Source organism: Macaca thibetana, chromosome 14 (genome assembly GCF_024542745.1).
Source record: "Macaca thibetana thibetana isolate TM-01 chromosome 14, ASM2454274v1, whole genome shotgun sequence".
In the NCBI taxonomy this organism is placed as follows: Eukaryota; Metazoa; Chordata; class Mammalia; order Primates; family Cercopithecidae; genus Macaca; species Macaca thibetana.
In genome coordinates, this window is record NC_065591.1 from 66,481,042 (window position 1) to 66,501,204 (window position 20,163).

The 20,163-nt window shown below is 43.4% G+C and overlaps 2 protein-coding genes across 6 annotated transcripts in view; one reads left to right on the forward strand and one right to left on the reverse strand.

The window, feature by feature from the left end:
• Positions 1-20,163, forward strand: part of RPS3 (ribosomal protein S3) — a 735,956-nt gene that overhangs the window by 172,718 nt on the left and 543,075 nt on the right. The gene's annotated exons all lie outside the window — the stretch shown is intronic.
• XRRA1 (X-ray radiation resistance associated 1) overlaps positions 1-20,163 on the reverse strand; it is a 110,101-nt gene that overhangs the window by 13,685 nt on the left and 76,253 nt on the right. For 2 of the 4 annotated variants that reach the window (XM_050756128.1, XM_050756126.1), the window contains exons 11-14: positions 12,456-12,496; positions 8,693-8,818; positions 1,572-1,665; positions 706-821 (exon numbers count right to left, since the gene is read on the reverse strand). In XM_050756128.1, the coding sequence (XP_050612085.1) occupies positions 706-821; positions 1,572-1,665; positions 8,693-8,818; positions 12,456-12,496 (377 nt within the window). Of the gene's footprint in view, positions 1-705; positions 822-1,107; positions 1,545-1,571; positions 1,666-8,692; positions 8,819-12,455; positions 12,497-20,163 lie in introns of those variants that run through there. The other 2 variants (XM_050756129.1, XM_050756127.1) reach the window with 2 other exon arrangements.

The window sequence follows — 20,163 nt, forward strand, 5'->3', positions numbered from 1 at the left end:
AAATGCTTGTCCAGTCCTCTGAGGACGTCAGACAAGAGCCTGGCTGGACAGAGGCAGGCTGCAGAGGGGATGGCAAGGAAATACCTGTATTTAACTTTTGGGATCAGCAATGCTCAGCTCACCTTTTGGCTGTAGAAAGACTAAAGTTCAGGAGGGAGGAGCATTTCACAGAAATTTTTGAAATTCTTCAGATGAAAGAGGGATTTGACTTACTTTATGGCAAAGGAAGTAGACTTCTCTCAACATAAGGAAACACTTCCTTAAGATTCAGGCAGGAGATGTATTCCGGTCCTGGCTTAGCCATTTTTTTTTTTTTTTTTTTTTTTTTTTTTTTTTTTTTTTGTAGAGACAGGATCTCACCCAGGCTGGTCTCAAACTCCTGCCCTCAAGTGATCCTCTCGCCTTGGCCTCCAAAGTGCTGCAATTAGAGGCATGAGCCACCACACCTGGCCCATAGCCATTCTCAATTACTGTAGGTGACTGTAACTTTCAATGGTAAGAGTTTTGGGAGTTTAAAATATATTTTCATATCTGTTGTTTTATCCAATGCTCTTCCCAAAGCAAGGAAAGGAGAAGGCAATGCTGAATCTAATGGAGAGATTCCAGGCACTGTGGAGTGAGCAGCTCTACAGCCAGGTTGGTTTACATCCATTATAATAGGCTGCACTCTTCCTGGGGGTGAGAGTCCTGCCTTGGAAGCCCTACCTTCCGTGATTCCTTCCGAGACATCAAAACATGATGCTTAGGCTTTACTGTCTTCCTTCGAATTAAGTGGATTCCCAGTCGCTCTTGGAGGAAGCTCTTCAGCAGAGGAGGGACCCCTGGTGCCATGATGGGAAAATAAGATTACTATTAGCTAAAATTTATACTGGGGCTTACTATGTGCCAGGCACTATTCAAACCGCTTTACATGTATTAATGAAACTTATTCTCAACCCTAGGGGTAGGTACCTCATTATTCCCATTCAATAGGCAAGGAAACTGAGGCACAGAGAGGCTAAGGAATTTGTCCAAGATAATAAAGCTACTGTGGAGTGAGGATCAGAACTTCACTGGTGTCACTCCAGGGCCCAGGACTCTAAAATGCCTCCAGCTCCTGTATCTTACACAGTTGCTCCACTGCTGACCACCCCATTCCTTGTGCTCTGGGAAGAGAGGCTCCTGCAGTTGGGGCTGCACCCCTCTGCAACTGGGAAGTGGGAAATGAGGTCATGACAGAACTGTTCCACAAAGCAGGGTGTGGTTCAAAAGAGCTCATACAGGATTTAGAGAATTCCATATTCCATTCCCAACTCAGACTCTTTCTTGCTGTGTGACCTTAGGCAGATCATGAACCTCCCTGCACCTCAGTTTCTACCACTGTCCGTGGGGACAATAATGCCTGCCTCACAGGGTTACTGTCAGGATGAGCTGGTACAGAGCTATTTCCTCTACTTCTCAATGTACCATGAACCTTGTCCACCCTGACACAGAGTAGATCCCAGGGCTTGCCATTGATGAGGTGGGGATGAGGGTGCCACACTGCTCCTTGGGCACTGGGTTGAGAGGGGGCAGGTTTGCGGGCACCATACCTCGTGTATGGGCCACCAGAGGGTTGTTATGAAAGACGAATTCGCAGAGAGATGGGAAGAGAGCTACTGGTAGGACAGCATCCTCTTTTGCGATCTGTAATGAATGCAAGAGAGACTCTCAGGTTGACACCACCCCTCACCTCTACCTAGGTATGTCTAGGCCCCTCACTGCAGGGCTACATGCTTGCTTGGATTGGGGGTGGTATTGGGTAAGACATGCTGCTGTGGATGGGACTCACTGCTGGGTGCTGCCTTGTCCCTACAATATCACCTACTCGTGCAGAGAGTGCCTTGCCCCTCTTGTCTGAAATTCCACCATCACTGTTGCGTGTTTAAGAGCTAAGAGTTTTTCCTCTCTTTTCCATGCTGGATATGTAGCCTATATCAAGTATTAGGGAAGCTGGTGGCAAAATAATAAGAACAAACATTTGTGGTAAGAACAAACAAACTCTTTATCTCATGAAGATTCTGGAAGGTTGACAGGGCATTGACTTTAACTTCAGGATACAATTTGACACTTCATCTTCCTCAACACAAACCTCTACACACTCCTGATGGCTCTTTCACTGAAGCCAGTCCTGGGCACTTCTCTGGGGATGGATAGGGGGAAAGGAGGACCCACACATCTAAGGGATAAGTAGAGCCAGTGTTAAGAGAGACCTCATGGCTGTCTGGGATACAGAGAATGCCCTGTGAAGCCAGCCTGCAAGTGGTGGCTTATTGGCCAAGCCAGCCTCTGAAGGGCAAAAAATATACAAGCTTTGTTGAGCAGACTGCCTGGAAAAGCTGGGGACCATCTTGGCGAGAGTATCTATTAGCAATGGAAAAGTATCAGGGACATCAGGATCGAAGGGACCAGGAGTCGGGCAGTGGCCTATCAGACCCCTGGACATACTGAAAGGTATTGGGCCAGATGTAGGACCCAATGAAGGTCGTAAAGTCCACGGGCTGGAAGAGGGAGGGCACTTCAGTTTAGCTTCCTCCGCAGCCTTACTGGATAGCACTAGATTTCCACTGAGCAACTAACTTCTCTTTCATTTTTATTCATTCAACCAACAAATATTTACTGAATACCTACCATGTGCCAAGCACTTTGTTGGGAATGAGCAAAACAGACACAATTTCTGCCCTCAGAGAGCACTGTCTAGTGGGAAACAAGCACTGCAGAGACAGTAACACAGGAGAATAGACTTACAATGTGGTGTCACAAGATAGGTGCATGAAGTAACAGGGTCATCTGACCCAGTCAGAGAGGTAAGAGGTGTCTCTGAGGTCTGAAGGAGGTAATTAGTGAACGCAGTGGGGCATGGAGTGTGTGGCAGAGAAACCTCTCTATTAACCAAAACCATTTCTCTACCTCTAGCACACGGATCTTATCTCCTAGCCTCCCAGGCAAGTACGTGTAGTCACGTGACCCAGTTCTAGCCAATGCAACTTGGGCAGTAGTAGTAAATGCTACTTCTATGTACAGTCTGTACCCTCCTGTACCTCCTCTACTTTCCTCCCTTTACCACAGTCCCCCTGCTCAACCATCTAATGGGATACATAGGATCCAGTTGAGTAGTGTTAAGACCCTATGAGATGACAGAACATAGCCAGAGGGGACCTGGGTCTCCGAATGATCATGTGGAAGGCTACCTGCCAATCAGGAATATCCAAAATGGACTTTGTAAAAGCAAGGAATACACTTTTATTGTGTTAAGTGATTAAGATGTTTAAGTTTGTTGCAGTAGCTAGTCTTACTTTAATGCAGAGAGGAAGTGTTCTATATACAAAGAGAAAAATGTGTGAAAGGTCTCATAGCCTGCTGGAGGGGTTTAAAGAAGGCTAGTGTAATTAAAAGCAGAGAGAATGAGGGCACCTGGTGCAAAATGGGGCTGGAAATGCAAGTAGGGGCCAAACAAAGGGTAGTTTAAGATTTGGGTCCTTGGGGAACTCATTAGATGGATTTTAGAAATATGAGGACCTAAATTTGACAAGACTTGGTGATGATGTAGATATTGGGGGGCGGAGGCGGAGGATGGGAAGGTGCAAAAGAGAGAGAAGTATCAAAGGTGACAGCTGGTTTGTGCCTTGAATAACTGGGTGGAAGATCAACCTATTCACTAAGGGCACAATGAAAGAACATAAAATTTGAAGAAAAAATTCATTAGCTTGCTTTGGGTATGTGTATGTTGGCGGTACCTTTGAGGCCTCCTGGAATACAGAGGAGAGGTCTGCATTAGAGTTAGAAATTTGTGAGTCACTGTTCATGGGCCAATGGGTATCTGAAGTCATCCCTAGGGAAACAGTAGGGAGTGAGAGAAAAGAAACTAGGAGTAAGCCTTGAGAGACTTTAACATTTGATCTTCTAGACCAGGGATCAGCAAACCTTTTCTGTCAAAGTGTTTTAGGCTTTGCAGACCATATGGTTTCTGTTGCAGCTATTCAATTTTACTATTGTTGTACAAAATCAGCCATAGACAATTCATAAATAGGTGTGGTGGCTTTTTTCCAATAAAATTTTACTTATGGACCCTGAAATCTGAATTTCATATAATTTTAACGTGTCATGAAATTTTATCCTTGATTATTTTCAATCATTAAAAAATGTAAACACCACTCTTAGCACACAGGCTGTACCAAAACCAGGACTGGCAAATACAGCGCATGGCCCAAATCTGGCCCGTGATCCATTTACTGAAGTTTCATTAGAATACTACCTTTCTCTGGCTGGGCGCGGTGGCTCACGCCTGTAATCCCAACACTTTGGGAGGCTGAGGCAAGTGGATCACAAGGTCAGGAGTTTGAGATCAGCCTGGCCAATATGGTGAAACCCTGGCTCTACTTTAAAACAATACAAAAAAAAAAAAAAAAAAAAAAAAACCCACAAAAATTAGCCAGGTGTGCTGGCGGGTACCTGTAATCTCAGCTCCTTGGGAGGCTGGGGCAGAAGAATCACTTGAACCCAGGAGGTGGAGGTTGCAGTGAGCCGAGATCACGCCACTGCACTCCAGCCTGGGCAACAGAGTGAGACTCTGTCTCAAAAAAAAAAGAAAAAATACTACCTGTCTCATTTGTTGCCATATTGCCTTTTGTCCTACAAGAGCAGAGTTAAGTAGTTGCAACAGAGTAAAATATAAAATTCTGCTGCCATTATCTAGACTTCAGAGATAGAGGACGAACCTAAAAAGGTGCCCAATATGTTTTGATAAATGACTATAATGGTGGTCAAAGTGGGTGTAGAGTCTCTTGTGTGCAAATCAGGGGGTCAAGAGACAATCACTAAAGAATGGGAGATGCAGAATTTAATCTTATCAGGATGCAAAATTACATTCACCCAAACCAGGTGATTAAAAAGTTGAAGAAAATTACAATTAAAAATTGATTAAAAAATTGAATGATATTCAGGTCATGTGTATCACATTTTCTGTGAAATTAAGCCCAGCTGAAAGGTATGGGCTTAGGATTCTGGCTGATACAGCAAGCCGAAATCTGGCCATGGTGCTAGCCTGTTCCCTCTAGGGTGAGCTGAATGCTTCTGGAGATGCATTCAGGTTCCAATGATAACTTTAAATTTCTTCTCAATCTCATTGGGTTAAGGAGAGTGTAACAATCCGTCACATTTAGGAACTAAGTATTAAAGACCAAGTGAAAGTGATTATTTTACTTTTGACACAAAAATTTCTAGTGAATATTCTGAGTGATTTTCTGATGAATATTCTACATGTATAACTTCTGTTTAAAGGCAGAATTTATCTTGAAGTTTGTAACTTTACTAATTGAATATTTCAACACAGCTGTATTATTTGACATGACTAAAACATCATTCATGGGGCCGGGCATGGTGGCTCACGCCTGTAATCCTAGCACTTTGGGAGGCCGAGGTGGGTGGATCACCAGGTCAGAAGTTCAAGACCAACCTGGCCAATATGGTGAAACCCCATCTCTAATAAAAAAACAAAAATTAGCCAGGCGTGGTAGCAGGTGCCTATAATTCCAGCTACTTGGGAGGCTGAGGCAGGAGAATTGCTTGAACCCGGGAGGAGGAGGCTGCAGTGAGCCAAGATTGCACCACGCACTCCAGCCTGGGCAACAGAGTAAGACTCCATCTCAACAACAACAAAAATCATTCATTCATCTAACAAACTTGTTGAGCACCTATCATGTATCAGGTAATATTCTAGATAATGAGCCTATAGATGTAAGCAAAACAAAGTCCTAGTGCTAAAAAACGAAAGCACATTCTGGTAGTAGATACGTAACAATAGAGAAAAAGATACAACACATTAGGTGGTAACTATCATAAAGTAAAATACCATTTAAAAACTCAGGTGCAAACATAGAAAAATGGAAGGAGTGCTGCTCCAGCCTTAAGAAAAAAACTGAATAATCTATAAAATCATAACTTTTCTTGAGTCCAATAGAGAGCTAACATCCCAGGACAATTGTGGCCTGAAATCTAAGAAAATACTGGCACCTCCAAGGAGAGGTGGGACACAGACACTGGCCTGCCTGCGGCAGAATGTGGCAGATGTGAGTGCCACACAAGCACTTAAGAAATCAGGTAAAAATTTTAGTGAATTTATAAAGACCAAGCATGGCCTAGAGTAAACCCCTTTAAGCTGCAGACATCCAGGGAGTTCACGCTCACTAGTGTGAGAAAGATTGGAGGCAGGAGAGAGACTGATGACAGGCTTTCTCGGTGGTGTGAGCCTGGAAGAGGAGATAGCTCTCACCACAAAAAGGCAGGGGGCTTTACCAACCCTTCTCCATAGTTAACAAAAGCCTTCAGCTGCTGAGGAAGATCAGCAAACCCTGCAGCCTGGGGCACTGCATCTTGGGTAGGGAAAAAATTAAAACCCACTACTCCTGTGGTTGGAGCAGGAAACCAACCTGGGCCTAGCACATTAGAGGTCTCCTACTGCTAGGAGAGGGGTAGGACCACTGAAAAAAGCCCATCCTTGAGACACAGGGTTGGTCCCAGGGCTGCCTAAGACTGGCGCTAGAGCCTCCCTTTGGCCCCTACCACCACTTGTTACTTAGCAAGCACTAAGTGGCAAGCAAAAGCAGTCTACTGCTAGGGGGAGGAATGAGCATGTGGAGATAAACTCCTCTGAGGTGCAGGCACTCAGGGAAGAATGAAAACTGAGGACAAAGCAGGAAAACTGAGAAAAACACTGGCACCCTAGGAAAAACTAACTATATGCTATCTAAAAGAGACACACCTTAACTACAAAGATATAAATAGGTTGCAAGTAAATGGATAGAAAGAGATATACTATGCAAACAGTAAGTATAAGGAAGCTATGTAGCTATATTTAAATCAAACAAAAAAGACATTGAGACAAGGAATATTATTAGAGGCAAAAAAAGGCAACTCATAATTTATAAAAGTACCCATACGTTAAGTAGATATAACAATTCTAAATGTATCTGCATCAATAGCAGACTTCAAAATACATGGAGTAAAAACTGACAGAACTAAAAGGAGAAATAAGCAAATTCACAACTACGTCTGGAGATTTTCACACACTGCTCTCAGTGATTGATAGAACAACTAGACAAGAGTACAGAGAAGATCTGAGTGACACAACCAACCACCTTACCTTAATATTTATAGAACCCTTTCCCACAAAACTGCAGAATATACATAGTTTTTGAAATGCACATGGAACGTTCACCAAGACAGACCGACCATAGGGTGAATCATAAAACAAGTTTAAACAGATTTCAGAAGAATGACATCTTACAGATTATGTTATCTGCACACAAAATAAATTAGAAATAAATACAAGACACCTAGAAGAGCCCCATATATTTGGAAATTAAGTTCTTAAAAACCTGTGGATCAAAGAAGAAATCATAGGAAAAAGTGAAAATATTTTAATTTAATGAAAATAAAAAGAAAATATATTACAATTTGTAGGACTCAGCTAAAGCAGTGCTTGGAGAAGAAATGTAAAGTTTTACTTGCTTATATTAGAAAGAAAGGTCTAAATCAATTAACTAAAATTATACTGTCTAAGATGTGAGAAAAAGAGGAGCAAATTAAAATCATTTTAAGAAGAAGAACAGAAGTAAAGTTACAAGCAGAAATCAATGAAATAGAAAACAGAGACATCCAGTGAAAGCAGCAGCTAGTTTAATAAGAGAAAGTCAATAAAAGAGGTAATGTCTAACTATTTTGGATCAATAGAAGACATAAATTACCAATTTCAAGAAAAGGGACCTGTGATACATCTACGGTCCACTGGTTTTCGGCAAGGGTGTAACAATGAGGGAAAGAATAGTCTTTCCAGTAAGTGGTGTTAAGAAAGCTGGATATCCACATGCAAAAGAATGAAGCTGATACCTGTTTCACACTATATATAAAGATTAAGTTGAAATAAAGACCTAAATGTAAGAGCTAAAACAATAAAACTCTTAGAAGAAAACACCTGGGGAGTTTAGCTGTACCAGCTGCTTGCTGTAGAGGAATGTAAGCAGAGTATCTTACAAGTTTCCTGCATTTCAGACTTGAGTAGGGCTCAATTAGTGGGATTTTACAGAAAACCAAACAGGACATGAATATTGGAAAAATATGTTAAATCTGTCCCTTAGACTTTGTATCTGCTGTTCCCCTTAAGCTACATTTCTACCCTCACTTGACTCACCCCTCTTCACCTGATTAAACTCACTGATTCAGATCTCAGCTTAAACACCACTTTCTTGAGAACCTTCCTTGATCCCAAGTATTAGGTTAGACACCTCCCCTCCATCATTTACTTCATAACACGGTGAATTTCTTCATAACACTAAGCATGCTCGTATTGTGATGATTTGTCCCTATCAGTCTTCCTTTCTTCCTTATAGGTGATAAGTTGCAAAAGGGCAGAGGCCAAGTCTCTTTCCACAGCAGTATACCTAGTGCCTACCACAGAGCCTGACACATGGTAAGTGCTAAATAAATATCTGTGACTGAAGAGATGGACTCCTGCCTTGGCCTGAACTCCCTCCACTTTCCCCACCCTGAGAATTCCTGAGCCCATGTACCTGTAATGCAGGGAATTGAATGGAAGGTTGGTTTTTAGGCCAGAGCAACTTGCATCCCACCCTCCCATCTGTGCCCCTGAGGAAACAGTAGAGGAGCAAAAAGTCACCTTGTTGTAGGCCAGGCTAAGGTATCTCAGCTCTGGGAAGGGTGGGGCCAGCGTCTGGTTCCTGGCCTTCAGTGACTTCACAGGAAGGATCTCGAATATAGGAGGAAGTGAACATATCTTGGTTGTCTTAGAAAGAAGGAAAAGTCAAAATCAAAGTGCCCGATAATAAATAAGGTCACTAAGGGCCAACAGACCCTTTCAATGGAACAGGGTGGAATGAATGACCTTCCTAGAGAGACTTGGCCAAAAAGAGACATGTAGGGTCATAAGGGTAGATGTCACCATCAGCCCAGAATTCTGGCTCCAAGTTCTCTTAGGTCATATGATGAGCTAATTCTCAAGCACCCAAAGTTCCATTTTCAAGTTTTCTGAGGCCACAGGATAATACAGCACTGGTGCAGACATCAGAGGTACTTGGTCCCCACCCTCTCTGCCCTACAGCAGCTTACCCTGAATTGGTCCTTCTACACAGTTGGGCTAAAATTTCTCCAGAAGGCAAAGGGGAAGGTGCTTGTGTCCTTAAGGGGAATTTTTCTAGTGGGGAGAGGGAGAGGGAGGTGACTTGAGCCTTGAACACCTGCTCTGATGGGCTAGCCCACATCCTCGAGTTGGAGGGTCTTCATGTGGGGATGAAACAACAGTCCTGAATGACTTCAGCCGGCCCGTGGGGGCTGAATGTGGCATGCTGCATCTGGATCCCTTCTTGCAGGGTCATGTTCTTTTCATACAACCCAGACTGCCACAGGTTCAACATATTTGATCAAGCAGAAAAAGGTCATTGTTGGTTTAACTATACATAACTCACTACACTCACTAATTCCTGAGTTCAATGGGACCACAGGATATTATAAGGGTAGATGTTGGGCTAAGGGTTAGGTTCAGATGAACTAGATTCTGACTTAAGCTGAATTAATTAATCACTATGGAATCTTGAGCAAGTCACTTAAATTTTGCTTGTTCATTCAATGAACATTTATAGGGCACTTACTTTGAGCCAAGTATTTTGTACCCTTCTGGGTCAACCTGTAAAACCATATGAGTGGACAGGTCAGTCACGGGTGAGAATAAAACAAAAACCAGTGATGGTGTTTGGGAACTCAGATGACTCGCCTCTCCCAGTGATCCCAAGGCAATCTCTGAGATGCAAGAGTGGAATGTGCTGGCAGTCTGATAAGGCAGTCTCCTCCACTATGTAATTCCCTACTTAGAGCAAGGCTGTGTGAACTGAAGGGGGTAAGTCAGACTGCAGTACAGACAAGGAAAAGCCAGAGAGTCAAGATGAGGAGTATCCTGACCCAAGGGCATAACTGGCCCTGATGGGGGCAGAGAGGGCCCTGTCTTAGAGGGAGATGCATCTGATTTTAAGAGAAAGGCCACTAAAAGTCTCAACTATCCAACTCACTTTCTAGATTTTCAGATGTCAGAGAGCTGATCCGAGCACTGAGCAATCCTACAAATTATCTTTGACTTGTGAGGTAGACTGTATAATGGCCACAAGCCCCTCCATCCCACATACATGCCCTTTTGCAGTGTGACCTTGCTGCTCCTCCCATTCAGAGGTGGAGACCATGTGTCTACCCTCCTGAAATTAGACTGGCTATTACATAAGAAACAATTTGTCTGGTCTTTGTCCCAGGTTCCTGGCACTGAGCTTCTAAAACCTTGGAATTTTCTAAGTGATAGGAATATCTTTGTTATGCAGGACCCCTTGAGTCACACCTGAGTTTAGGGTAATGACATGACTCAGGATGGAGGCTGGCCATGCCAGAAAGACTAACCATGTGACTAGAGAGTTGGGGCTTTGCACCAGCCTGACCCCTGGGGAGGATAAGGAACTAGAAATTGAGTTCAATCAGGTGGCCAATGAGCCTCCAATAAAAACTCTGGACTCTGAGGTGTGGGTGAGCTTCCTGGTTGGTGAGCACATTCAGTGTGCTGGGAAGGAGACATGCCCTGATTTCACAGGGAGAGGCAAGAAAGCTCTCAAACCTCACCTTATATGCTTTTCCATTTGGCTAGTCCTGATTCGTGTCATTTACAGCTGGGGTCCCCAACCCTCGGGCCACAAACCAGTGCCAGTTCTTGGCTTATTGGGAACTGGGCCGCACAGCAGGAAGTGAGCAGCGGGTGAGTGAGTGAAACATCATCTGTATTTATAGCCACTCCCCATTGCTCGCATTACTGCCTGAGCTGCACTTCCTGTCAGATCAGCAGTGGCATTAGATTCTCACAGGAGCACAAACCCTACTGTGAACTGGGCATGTGAGGGATCTAGGTTGTGCTCTTGTTATGAGAATCTAATGCCTGATGATCTGTCACTGTCTCCCATCACCCCAAGATGGGACCGTCTGGTTGCACAAAAGCAAGCTCAAGGCTCCCACTGATTCTACATTGTGGTGAGTCGTATAATTATCTCATTATATATTACAATGTAATAATAACAGAAATAAAGTACATAATAAAAGTAATGCACTTTAATCATCTGAAACCACCCACCCCACCCCAGTCCATGGAAAAATTGTCTTCCACAAAACTGGTCCCTGGAGCCAAAAAGGTTGGGCACTGCTGCATTATAGTAAAACTGTGATTGTAAGTATAACCCTTTGCTGAGTTTTATGAGTTGTTCTAGAAAATTACTGAACCTGAGTGGGTTGTGGAAACTCTTGAATTTATCACCAGTTGGTCAAAGTGTGGATAGCCTGGGGACTCCTAAACTTGTGGCTGGCTTCTGAAGTGAGCGAAATCTTTTTGGGAACTACCCTCACTTGGGGGCTCTGTGCTTAACTTGTGGGGTCTGCACAAACTCAAGGGTCAGCATCAGAATTGTACAGCAATATAATACTGGGCTTTTGACTTGCTTTGACCAACAGAATGTGGAGAAGTGACACTATTTCAATTTTAGAACCTTTCAGTTCATCCTTGCTCTCTTGAAACCCTGATGCTGTAATGAAACCATACTGCAATGTAGCCCAGGAGGAAAAGACCACAGAGAAGATGCCAAGCCATGCCAGCTGTGTCCTTGAGCCCAGCTGACAGCTACCCTGCCAGCTAAATGCAGTTGCATGAGTGAGCCTTGGCGAAGCCAGTGGAATCACTTTGTCAACTCAATTGTGAGTGGTGAAAAATAATGAATTGTTACTGGGTTGGTTTGAGTAAGCAGCTATAGTTAACTGATAGAATTTCTCACACAGTTGTATCTGTGGGGAGGTTGTATACTAAGTTGCCTCTCAAGGATGCAGGTTGGCTAAATGAAGAGATATACTATTTATTGTAAATGAATAAATCAATATTTAGTTTACATGCACCAGTCTCCATGAGTATCTGCCGTGAGAGAAAAAACAATTTTCTATGCTAACAAAAATCAAGGGTCTAAGCCTGTGACATCAAGGATTAGGTCCTGGATAGTGGTGTATCTGGCAAGGACTTTTCCAGCTTTGGGGGACTCTAGTTACGGAGCTGCTGGTAGCAGCCCCACTTTAATGCCAATTTTATCACTTGAGGCAGCTGCCATTATTACATTATGCTAAACAGCATGTGAGAACAATGAAAGTTAGACTAGGCAGGTAAGGTCAAGACATGTCTGTCTGTGGCCAGCACAGGACCTGGTACATGGTAGGTACTTGGCAACTACCTATACAATGAATGGGCTTCCTAAGTGTGATCTATAGAAATGACTCTCATGGCTCCATTAATTTATTTCATTTTGTCTATTAAAATTAATGTTCTAACTCAGGAACACAAATATAAAGTAGTCAGTTCCTACCTCTGAGGTTGAAAATCCAGGGTAAGACGAAAACACAACCTCTGAAACAGAAGATAAACAGAATGAAGGTTGGTGACAGCATTGACTGATGCCTAGAACACCCTGGATATAGATCTGCCATCCACTGTGTGCAGCAGGGCACCTCCTAGAGGGAGTCCTCATTGGTCCCCGGCCCCAATGCTGACTAGGAAGAAGAGCTGGCTGTGACATGCATCAGGTAATAAGTCCCTTTGCACTAAGGATAAAATACAAACTGCTTATCCAGTCCTCTGAAGTCCTGCATGATTGGGCCCCTGCCTACTTCTTCAATCCCATTTCTTGATACTCTCTCCTTCATTCACTGTATTTCAGCCACACTGACCTTTTATCTGACTTTAAAACACCTAAGCACTTTTGAGCCTCAGAATTACTGGGGAGTCCATACTGAGCAGAAAGCTAACCAACTGTCTTAGAAGAGAAAAATGTATATAGAAGACATTCTGTCAGAGGATTTGGAAATATTTGTTATATTAGTAGAAACAGAATGAGTTGAGCCAGTATATTCAGGAGAGATACCAAGAACAACCAGCACAAAGTCATAAGGAGGAGGCTGCAGAGTGATTTCATTCTTGGGACCATCAGAATGAGATGAGTCAATAAACAGCTGAGTTCAACCTAACACAGCATAGCATCTGATGGGACTAGATCCTGTGCAGACATTGCTCACCTTTACCCTAGTTAACCGATACCTTCTACATGTTAATGATATTATAATGAGAAAAGTCACATGACAATGAAGAAAACAGTAATAGGGGATGGAACAACATGGCATAAATAACTTCTCCTGTGATGAGAGTCTGCAAGGGAGTTTGGGAAAGCCTTGTGCAATGAACAAAGTAGGAATTCCCTGGGGGATGGGCCATGGTTGCAAGTGTGAGTGCTAATCTGTGAACCCTAGAAAACGACAGCAACTCTAGAAAGATTGGCACACTGTCTGATCGCGCATCCTGCTCTCCCCACAATCACAGAAATTACCGCATTTTAAGCTTCTGATTGAGCATTGTTATACAAACAGACTAAACAATCAAGAATCTCTTACTATTTGAGGAAAATTAACAATATAAAAAAGAGAAGAATTATCACCTGAATAAAAAGTTTATTTAACAAAAGTTATAAAAACTTAAAAATAGGATAATCAGTATCCTCTGAGAAATGCCAAAGTTTCACTCCTGAAACAAAAGCAGATTGCTGTGGAAGCAAAACTACTAACAAAGCTGTAAATTTATAATGAAAATAACTCATACATGTGCTGGATAGACAAATGGACCCAGTTGAAGAACTAATTCATAAAATGGAAGACTGAGTGGAGAGACTCTCAGAATGCAAAAAGGCAGAGAGAAGATGGTGGAATAGAAGATAACCCACTCATGTCCCCTCACAACCACAAAAATTCTACACCCACCCACAGTCAAAAGTCTCTCTGCAGGAGCATCAAGATTCAGGTAGGAGTTTGTGAAACGCTGGTGGATTCCAAGACCTTGAAGGATTGTTTTGAGAGTACAGACCAACACCAGTGGCTGATCCACCAAGCTTGCTCCCCAGTTCAAGCCTAGAAACAGCCCAGGCTTCCAAGGTCCTGGGCTACAGCCATATTTGGCCTTAAGCCTGCAACCAAAACCATCTGCAGAGAGGTCCAGAAGGAGTAGTGCACACTAGTGCCTTGGTGGAAAGGCTTGTCTGCCTGCTGACATCGGTCTTGGCAGTAAGCCTGAAAGTTGCCCTGTTTTTCTGATCCAGCCCCTCTCAGCTGAGGTCCCTGCTCACCGCCTCTTACACAAGGAACCAGAGGGAGACTCACCCATATCTCGCAGCCTGAGGCTCCCAGATGAGTTTACCAACCTCTGTCCCACAGCAAATTCCAAGGGGACCCAAGTCTCAGACTTGGTCCCTCCAGCTGCAATCAGAGAACTAACCAGACTGTGCAGGGACTTGCTGGAAGACACATGCCCCTCTAAGCCAATGAGACTGGGCTTTCTAGCCTTCACCCTACAGCAAATCCTGAGAGAGCCCAGTCTCAGCTCTGACCCCTGTCACTACAGTGGAGAATTATCCTGTCTGTGCTGAGACCTGCTGGGAGACACATGCCTGTCTGGGCCAACAAGATGGGCTCCTTCCCATAGCAAATCCCACAGGGACCCAGTGTCAGCCCTGGCCCCTCCTGCTGCAATCAGGTAACTGTCTCATCTGCATAGGGATTTGCTAGGAGACACATGCCCCTCTGAGCCAGTGAGACTGGGCTCTCCAGCCTCTACCTCACAGCAGATCCTGAGGAGGCCCAGTCTGCAATTTGGCCCCTCCTGCTGCAGTCAGGGAACTATCCTATCTGTGCAGGAACTTGCTGGGCAATGTGCACCTCCCTAAACCAAGACAGGGCTCTCTAGCCTCTGTTCCACAGCAGATCCTAAGGAGACCTATGGTCAGTTCCAGCCCCTCCCACTACAATCAGGGAATTATTCCATCTGTGCAGAGCCATGCGGGCAGCTGTGTGCCTGTCTGAACCACCATGACAAGCACACCAGCCTCCATCCCACAGCAGATCCCAAGGGGGCTGTCTCAGCTCTGGCCCCTCTTGTTGCAGTCAAGGAACTACTTGTGCAGGGACCTGCTAGGTGACATACACCTGTCTAAGCCAATGAGATGGACCACCAGCTTCATTCCTACAGCAGATCCCAACATGCCCCAGTCTTAAATCCAGTCCCTCTGGCTACAGCTTTTGCAACCCTCTCAGTCTTTGCAAGACTTGCAGCAAGCCTGGGTTTAGACCATCCCTCAGTGCTGAGATGCCAGTAGTGGTCCCAGGCTCAGGAAACATAAGTCAGTCTGCTTAGAATCCCTGGAAGTCCCTCTGAAGAAGGACAGGCACAAACAAAGCCAGACTATAAAGGCAAAAATAAATACCTAATATTTCAAGGCAAGGACATCACACTTCTACAAAAATCAAGAACATTCAGAGAAATATGACGTCACCAAACAGACAAAATAAGATGCCAGAGATCAACCATAAAGTAATAGAGATGTGTGATCTCTCAGACAAAGAATTCAAAAGAATATTTTTTGGGGTTTCTTCTTTGTTTTTTGTTTTGTTTTGTGCTTTTTTTGGAGACAGGCTCTCATTCTGTCACCCAGGTTGGAGTACAGTGGCACAAACATGGCTTACTGCAGCCTCAACCTCCTAGGCTCAAGCAATCCTCCCACCTCAGCCTCCCATGTAGCTGGGACCACAGGCATGCACTACCATGCCTGGCTATTTTTTAAATTTTTTTGTAGACATGGGACTCTCACTTTGTTGTCCAGGCTGGTCTTGAACTCCTGGGCTCAAGCAATCTTCCTACCTCAGCCTCCCAAAGTGCTGAGATTATAGGCATGAGTTACCATGCCTAGCCAAAACAGATGTTTTAAGGAAGCACAGTGAACTTCAAGAAAACACAGAGAATCAATTCAGAAATTTACCAGAAAAATTTAACAAAGAGATTGAAATAATTTTAAAAAAAAATTCAAAGAAATCCTGGAAGTGAAAAATATAATGCATGAAATGAAAAAGGCAATAGAGAGTATCAACAGCAGAATTAAACAGAAGAATCAGTGAGCTCAAAGACTATGAAATACACAGAGTAGAAAAAATGAAGAAGAATGAAAAAGAATAAAGAAAGCTTGCAGGATTTATGGGACATAACATCAAAAAAGAAAATATTTGGGTTGCTGAAGTTAAACAGGGATATGAGAAAGACAAAGGGGGTACAAAGCTTATTCAAAGAATAACAGAAAACTTTCCAAATCTGGAGAATGGGTGGGTGTACACGTACCCCACCATGCCATTACTGCCAGCATAAGCACACCCACTTCCACTGTCACCACACTGCCACTGCCAGCATGAACATTAAGCATGGACACCAGTGGCCCTGCACCCTGGCCCATGCTACCACTGGGCCATCCAAAGGATGGCACCTTCAAAGACTAAAGGATTACCAGCCCACACAGATGAGAAAGAACCAGCCAAGAACTCTGGCAAATCAAAAAGCCAGAGTGTCTTTTTACCTCCAAATGACCACACTAGTTCTCCAGCAATGGTACTTAAACAGGTTGAAATGACAGAAATGGAATTCAGAATATGGATGGAAATGGAGATCACTGACATTCAGGAGAAAATTGAAACCCAATACAAGGAATCTAAGGAATAAATAAAATAATACAGGAGATGAAAGATGAAATGGCCATGTTAAGAAAGAAGCAAAGTGAGCTGATACAGGTGAAGAATTAACTTCAAGAATTTCAGAATACAACTGCAAGTGTTAACAGCAGAATCAACCAAGCTGAGGAAAGACTCTCAGAGCTCAAAGACTGGCTCTTCAAAATAACTCAGTGAGACCAAAATAAAAAAATGGTAAGGAAGAATGACCAAAACCTCTGAGAAATATGGGATTATGTAAAGAGACCAAAAATATGACTCACTGGTATCCCCGAAAGGCAGGAAGAGAAAGCAAGCAACTTGGAAAACACATTCCGGTTATCATCCATGAAAATTTCCCCAACCTTGCTAGAGAGGCCAACATTCAAATTCAGGAAATGCAGAGAACCCCTGTGAAATACTACACAAGAAGACCATCCCCAAGAAACATAGTAATTGGATTCTTCAAGGTCAAAATGATAGAAGAAATGTTAAAGGAAGCTAGAGAGAAAGGGCAGGTCACCTACAAAAAACCCCATCAACTAACAGCAGACCTTTCAGCACAAACCAGAAAAGAATGGGGGCCTACAGTCATTCTTTTTTTTTTTCTTTTTTTCTTTTTTATTTTTTTTTGAGACAGTCTCACTCCCATCATCCAGGCTGGAGTGCAGTGGTGCAATCTTGGCTCATTGCAACCTCTGCCTCCCAGGTTAAAGTGATTCTCATGCCTCAGTCTCCCAAGTAGCTGGGATTACAAGCATGTGCCACCACACCTGTCTAATTTTTTGTATTTTTAGTAGAGACAGGATTTCACCATATTGGCCAGGCTGCTCTTGAATTTCTGGCCTCAAATGATCCACCTGCCTCAGCTTCCCAAAGTGCTGGGATTACAGGTGTAAGCCACTGTGCAAGGCTCAGCATTCTTAAAGAAAAGAATTTCCAACCAAGAATTTCATATCCAGCCAAGCTAAGCTTTGTAAGTGAAGGAGAAATAAGATCCTTTTCAGACATGCAAATGCTAAGGGATTTCCTTACTATCAGATATGCCTTACAAGAGTTCTTGGCCGGGCGCGGTGGCTCAAGCCTGTAATCCCAGCACTTTGGGAGGCCGAGGCAGGCGGATCACGAGGTCAGGAGATCGAGACCATCCTGGCTAACACGGTGAAACCCCGTCTCTACTAAAAAATACAAAAAACTAGCCGGGCGAGGTGGCAGGCGTCTGTAGTCCCAGCTACTCGGGAGGCTAAGGCAGGAGAATGGCGTGAACCCGGGAGGTGGAGCTTGCTGTGAGCCAAGATCCAGCCACTGCACTCCAGCCTGGGTGACAGAGCGAGACTCCGTCTCAAAACAAAGAATTAAAAAAAAAAAAAAAAAAAAAAAAAAAAAAAAGAGTTCTTGAAGGGAGTGCTAACCTTGGAAAGAAAAGACTGTTACCAGCCACTACAAAAACACACTTAAGTAAATAGACCAGTAACACTATAAAGCAACCACATGAACAAGTCTGCATAATAATGAACAAATCCTAACATCAATATTCACTTTGAATGTAAACGAGTTAAATGGCACAGAGTGATCAGTTGAATAAATACGCAAGACCTGATGGTATGCTGTCTTCAAGAGACCCATCTCACATGTGATGACACCCATAGGCTCAAAGTAAAGGGATGGAGAAAAATCTACCAAGCAAATAGAAAAACAGAAAAAAAGCAGGGGTTGTTGAATTTATTCTAAACTCAGACAAAACAGACATTAAACCAACAAAGATAAAAAAGACAAGGACATTACATAATGGTAAAGGGCTCAATTCAACAAGAAGACATAACTATCCTAAATATGTATGCATCTGACAGAGGAGCACCCAGATTCAAAAAGCAAGCTGCTTTTAGAGACATACAAAGAGACTTTGATAAACACACAATAATCGTGCAGGATATCAATACCCCAATAATAATATTAGATCATTGAGACAGAAAACTAACAAAGATGTTCATGACCTGAACTCAACACTTGACCAAATGGACCCAATCGACATCTACAGAACACTCCACCCCCAAACAACAGAATATACATTCTTCTCAGATGCACATGGCACATATTCTAAAGTCAACCACACAATCAGATATAAAACAATTCTCAGTAGAATTTTTTTTAAAAACCATACTAACCACACTCTTGGAGTAGAGCACAATAAAATAGAAACACTAAGAAAATTGCTCAAAACCATATAATTACATCGAAATAAACCTGCTCCTAAATGACTTTTGAAATAATGAAATTAAGGGAGAAATCAAGATATTCTTTGAAACTAATGAGAACAAAGAGGCAACATACTGATACAGGAGGTAGAAAGAAATTATTTAGGCAGATAGGGTCCTCAGCAAAGTCCTCAGCAAAGCTTCCCTTTTAGCAAGAAGGAGCCCAAGAAATTATTTTTTTCTAACAAAGAGCAGCCTGAAAAATTGAGCTGAAAACATAGATAAGCAAGCTGGAAGTTTGAACGGGGGAATGCCAGCAGTTGTGCCAATAGAAAAGGGCTACCTGGGAGCCAGGCATGTCCAACATGGAGGCTCCATCTTCCCTTTTTTGTTACTATGTGTACAGTAAAGGAATGGGCAACGTGGTGCAGGCTAGGCAGAGGACCTGCCTACATAATAAAAGATCAGTATGAGGACGACCAGTTTTTTGTGCCCTATGCAAATGACACACCTAGTGTAATGAGTTTTTCATACCCTATGCAGATGGCACACCTGGTCCAACCAATCTTTCACACCCTATGTAAATCAGATACTGCCTCCTCATCAGGCACCTATAAAAGCCCCTGCATTTAACCACAGATCTGACAAGCCATTTCTGTGGGATCCCCCTCTCCAGCAGAAAGCTATTATCTTTCACCTATTAAACTTCCACTCTTAAGCTCACTCTTTGTGTGTCCATGTCCTTGATTTCCTCAGCTGTGAGACAACAAACCTTGGGTATCACCCCCACCAATGAGGCCACTTCATTGTGGGGCCCATCTGGGATCCAAGGTAGACTCATTGGAAGGGTGAGTATAGGAGAAGTCCCCATATCTTTACTTTCATTTCGGGGCCTTCTGCCCTCCGTTTTAAAATAAAACCAAAAACACTTGGTGTCTGACGGCCACCTAGATGCCCTTAGAGCATGCCACCCATCTCAAGACTCAGATGACAGGCTTGCTGGGGAGAACTTAATGAATCCGTCAGTACCCTCAGGGTGCTGGGAATGTTGACTCTGTTTCAAACCCGTTTCCTTTCACGGAGAGCCTAGCCATTGCGTGGGGCTAGAAGAGGTCCAGAGGCAACTGATAGTTCCTGGCCAGGGATACACCCAGGTGTTACCCGAAGGCTTCTGGATTAACCTCAGACTCTGACTGCCTGCTGAGCATCAGTAACAGGATCTCCAAGCTTTTCCTATTGCATTTTTCCTTCTTTCCTGTCGACTGCTATGTCTCCTATCCCCTCTCTGTATGAAATGCTGTGGAAATTT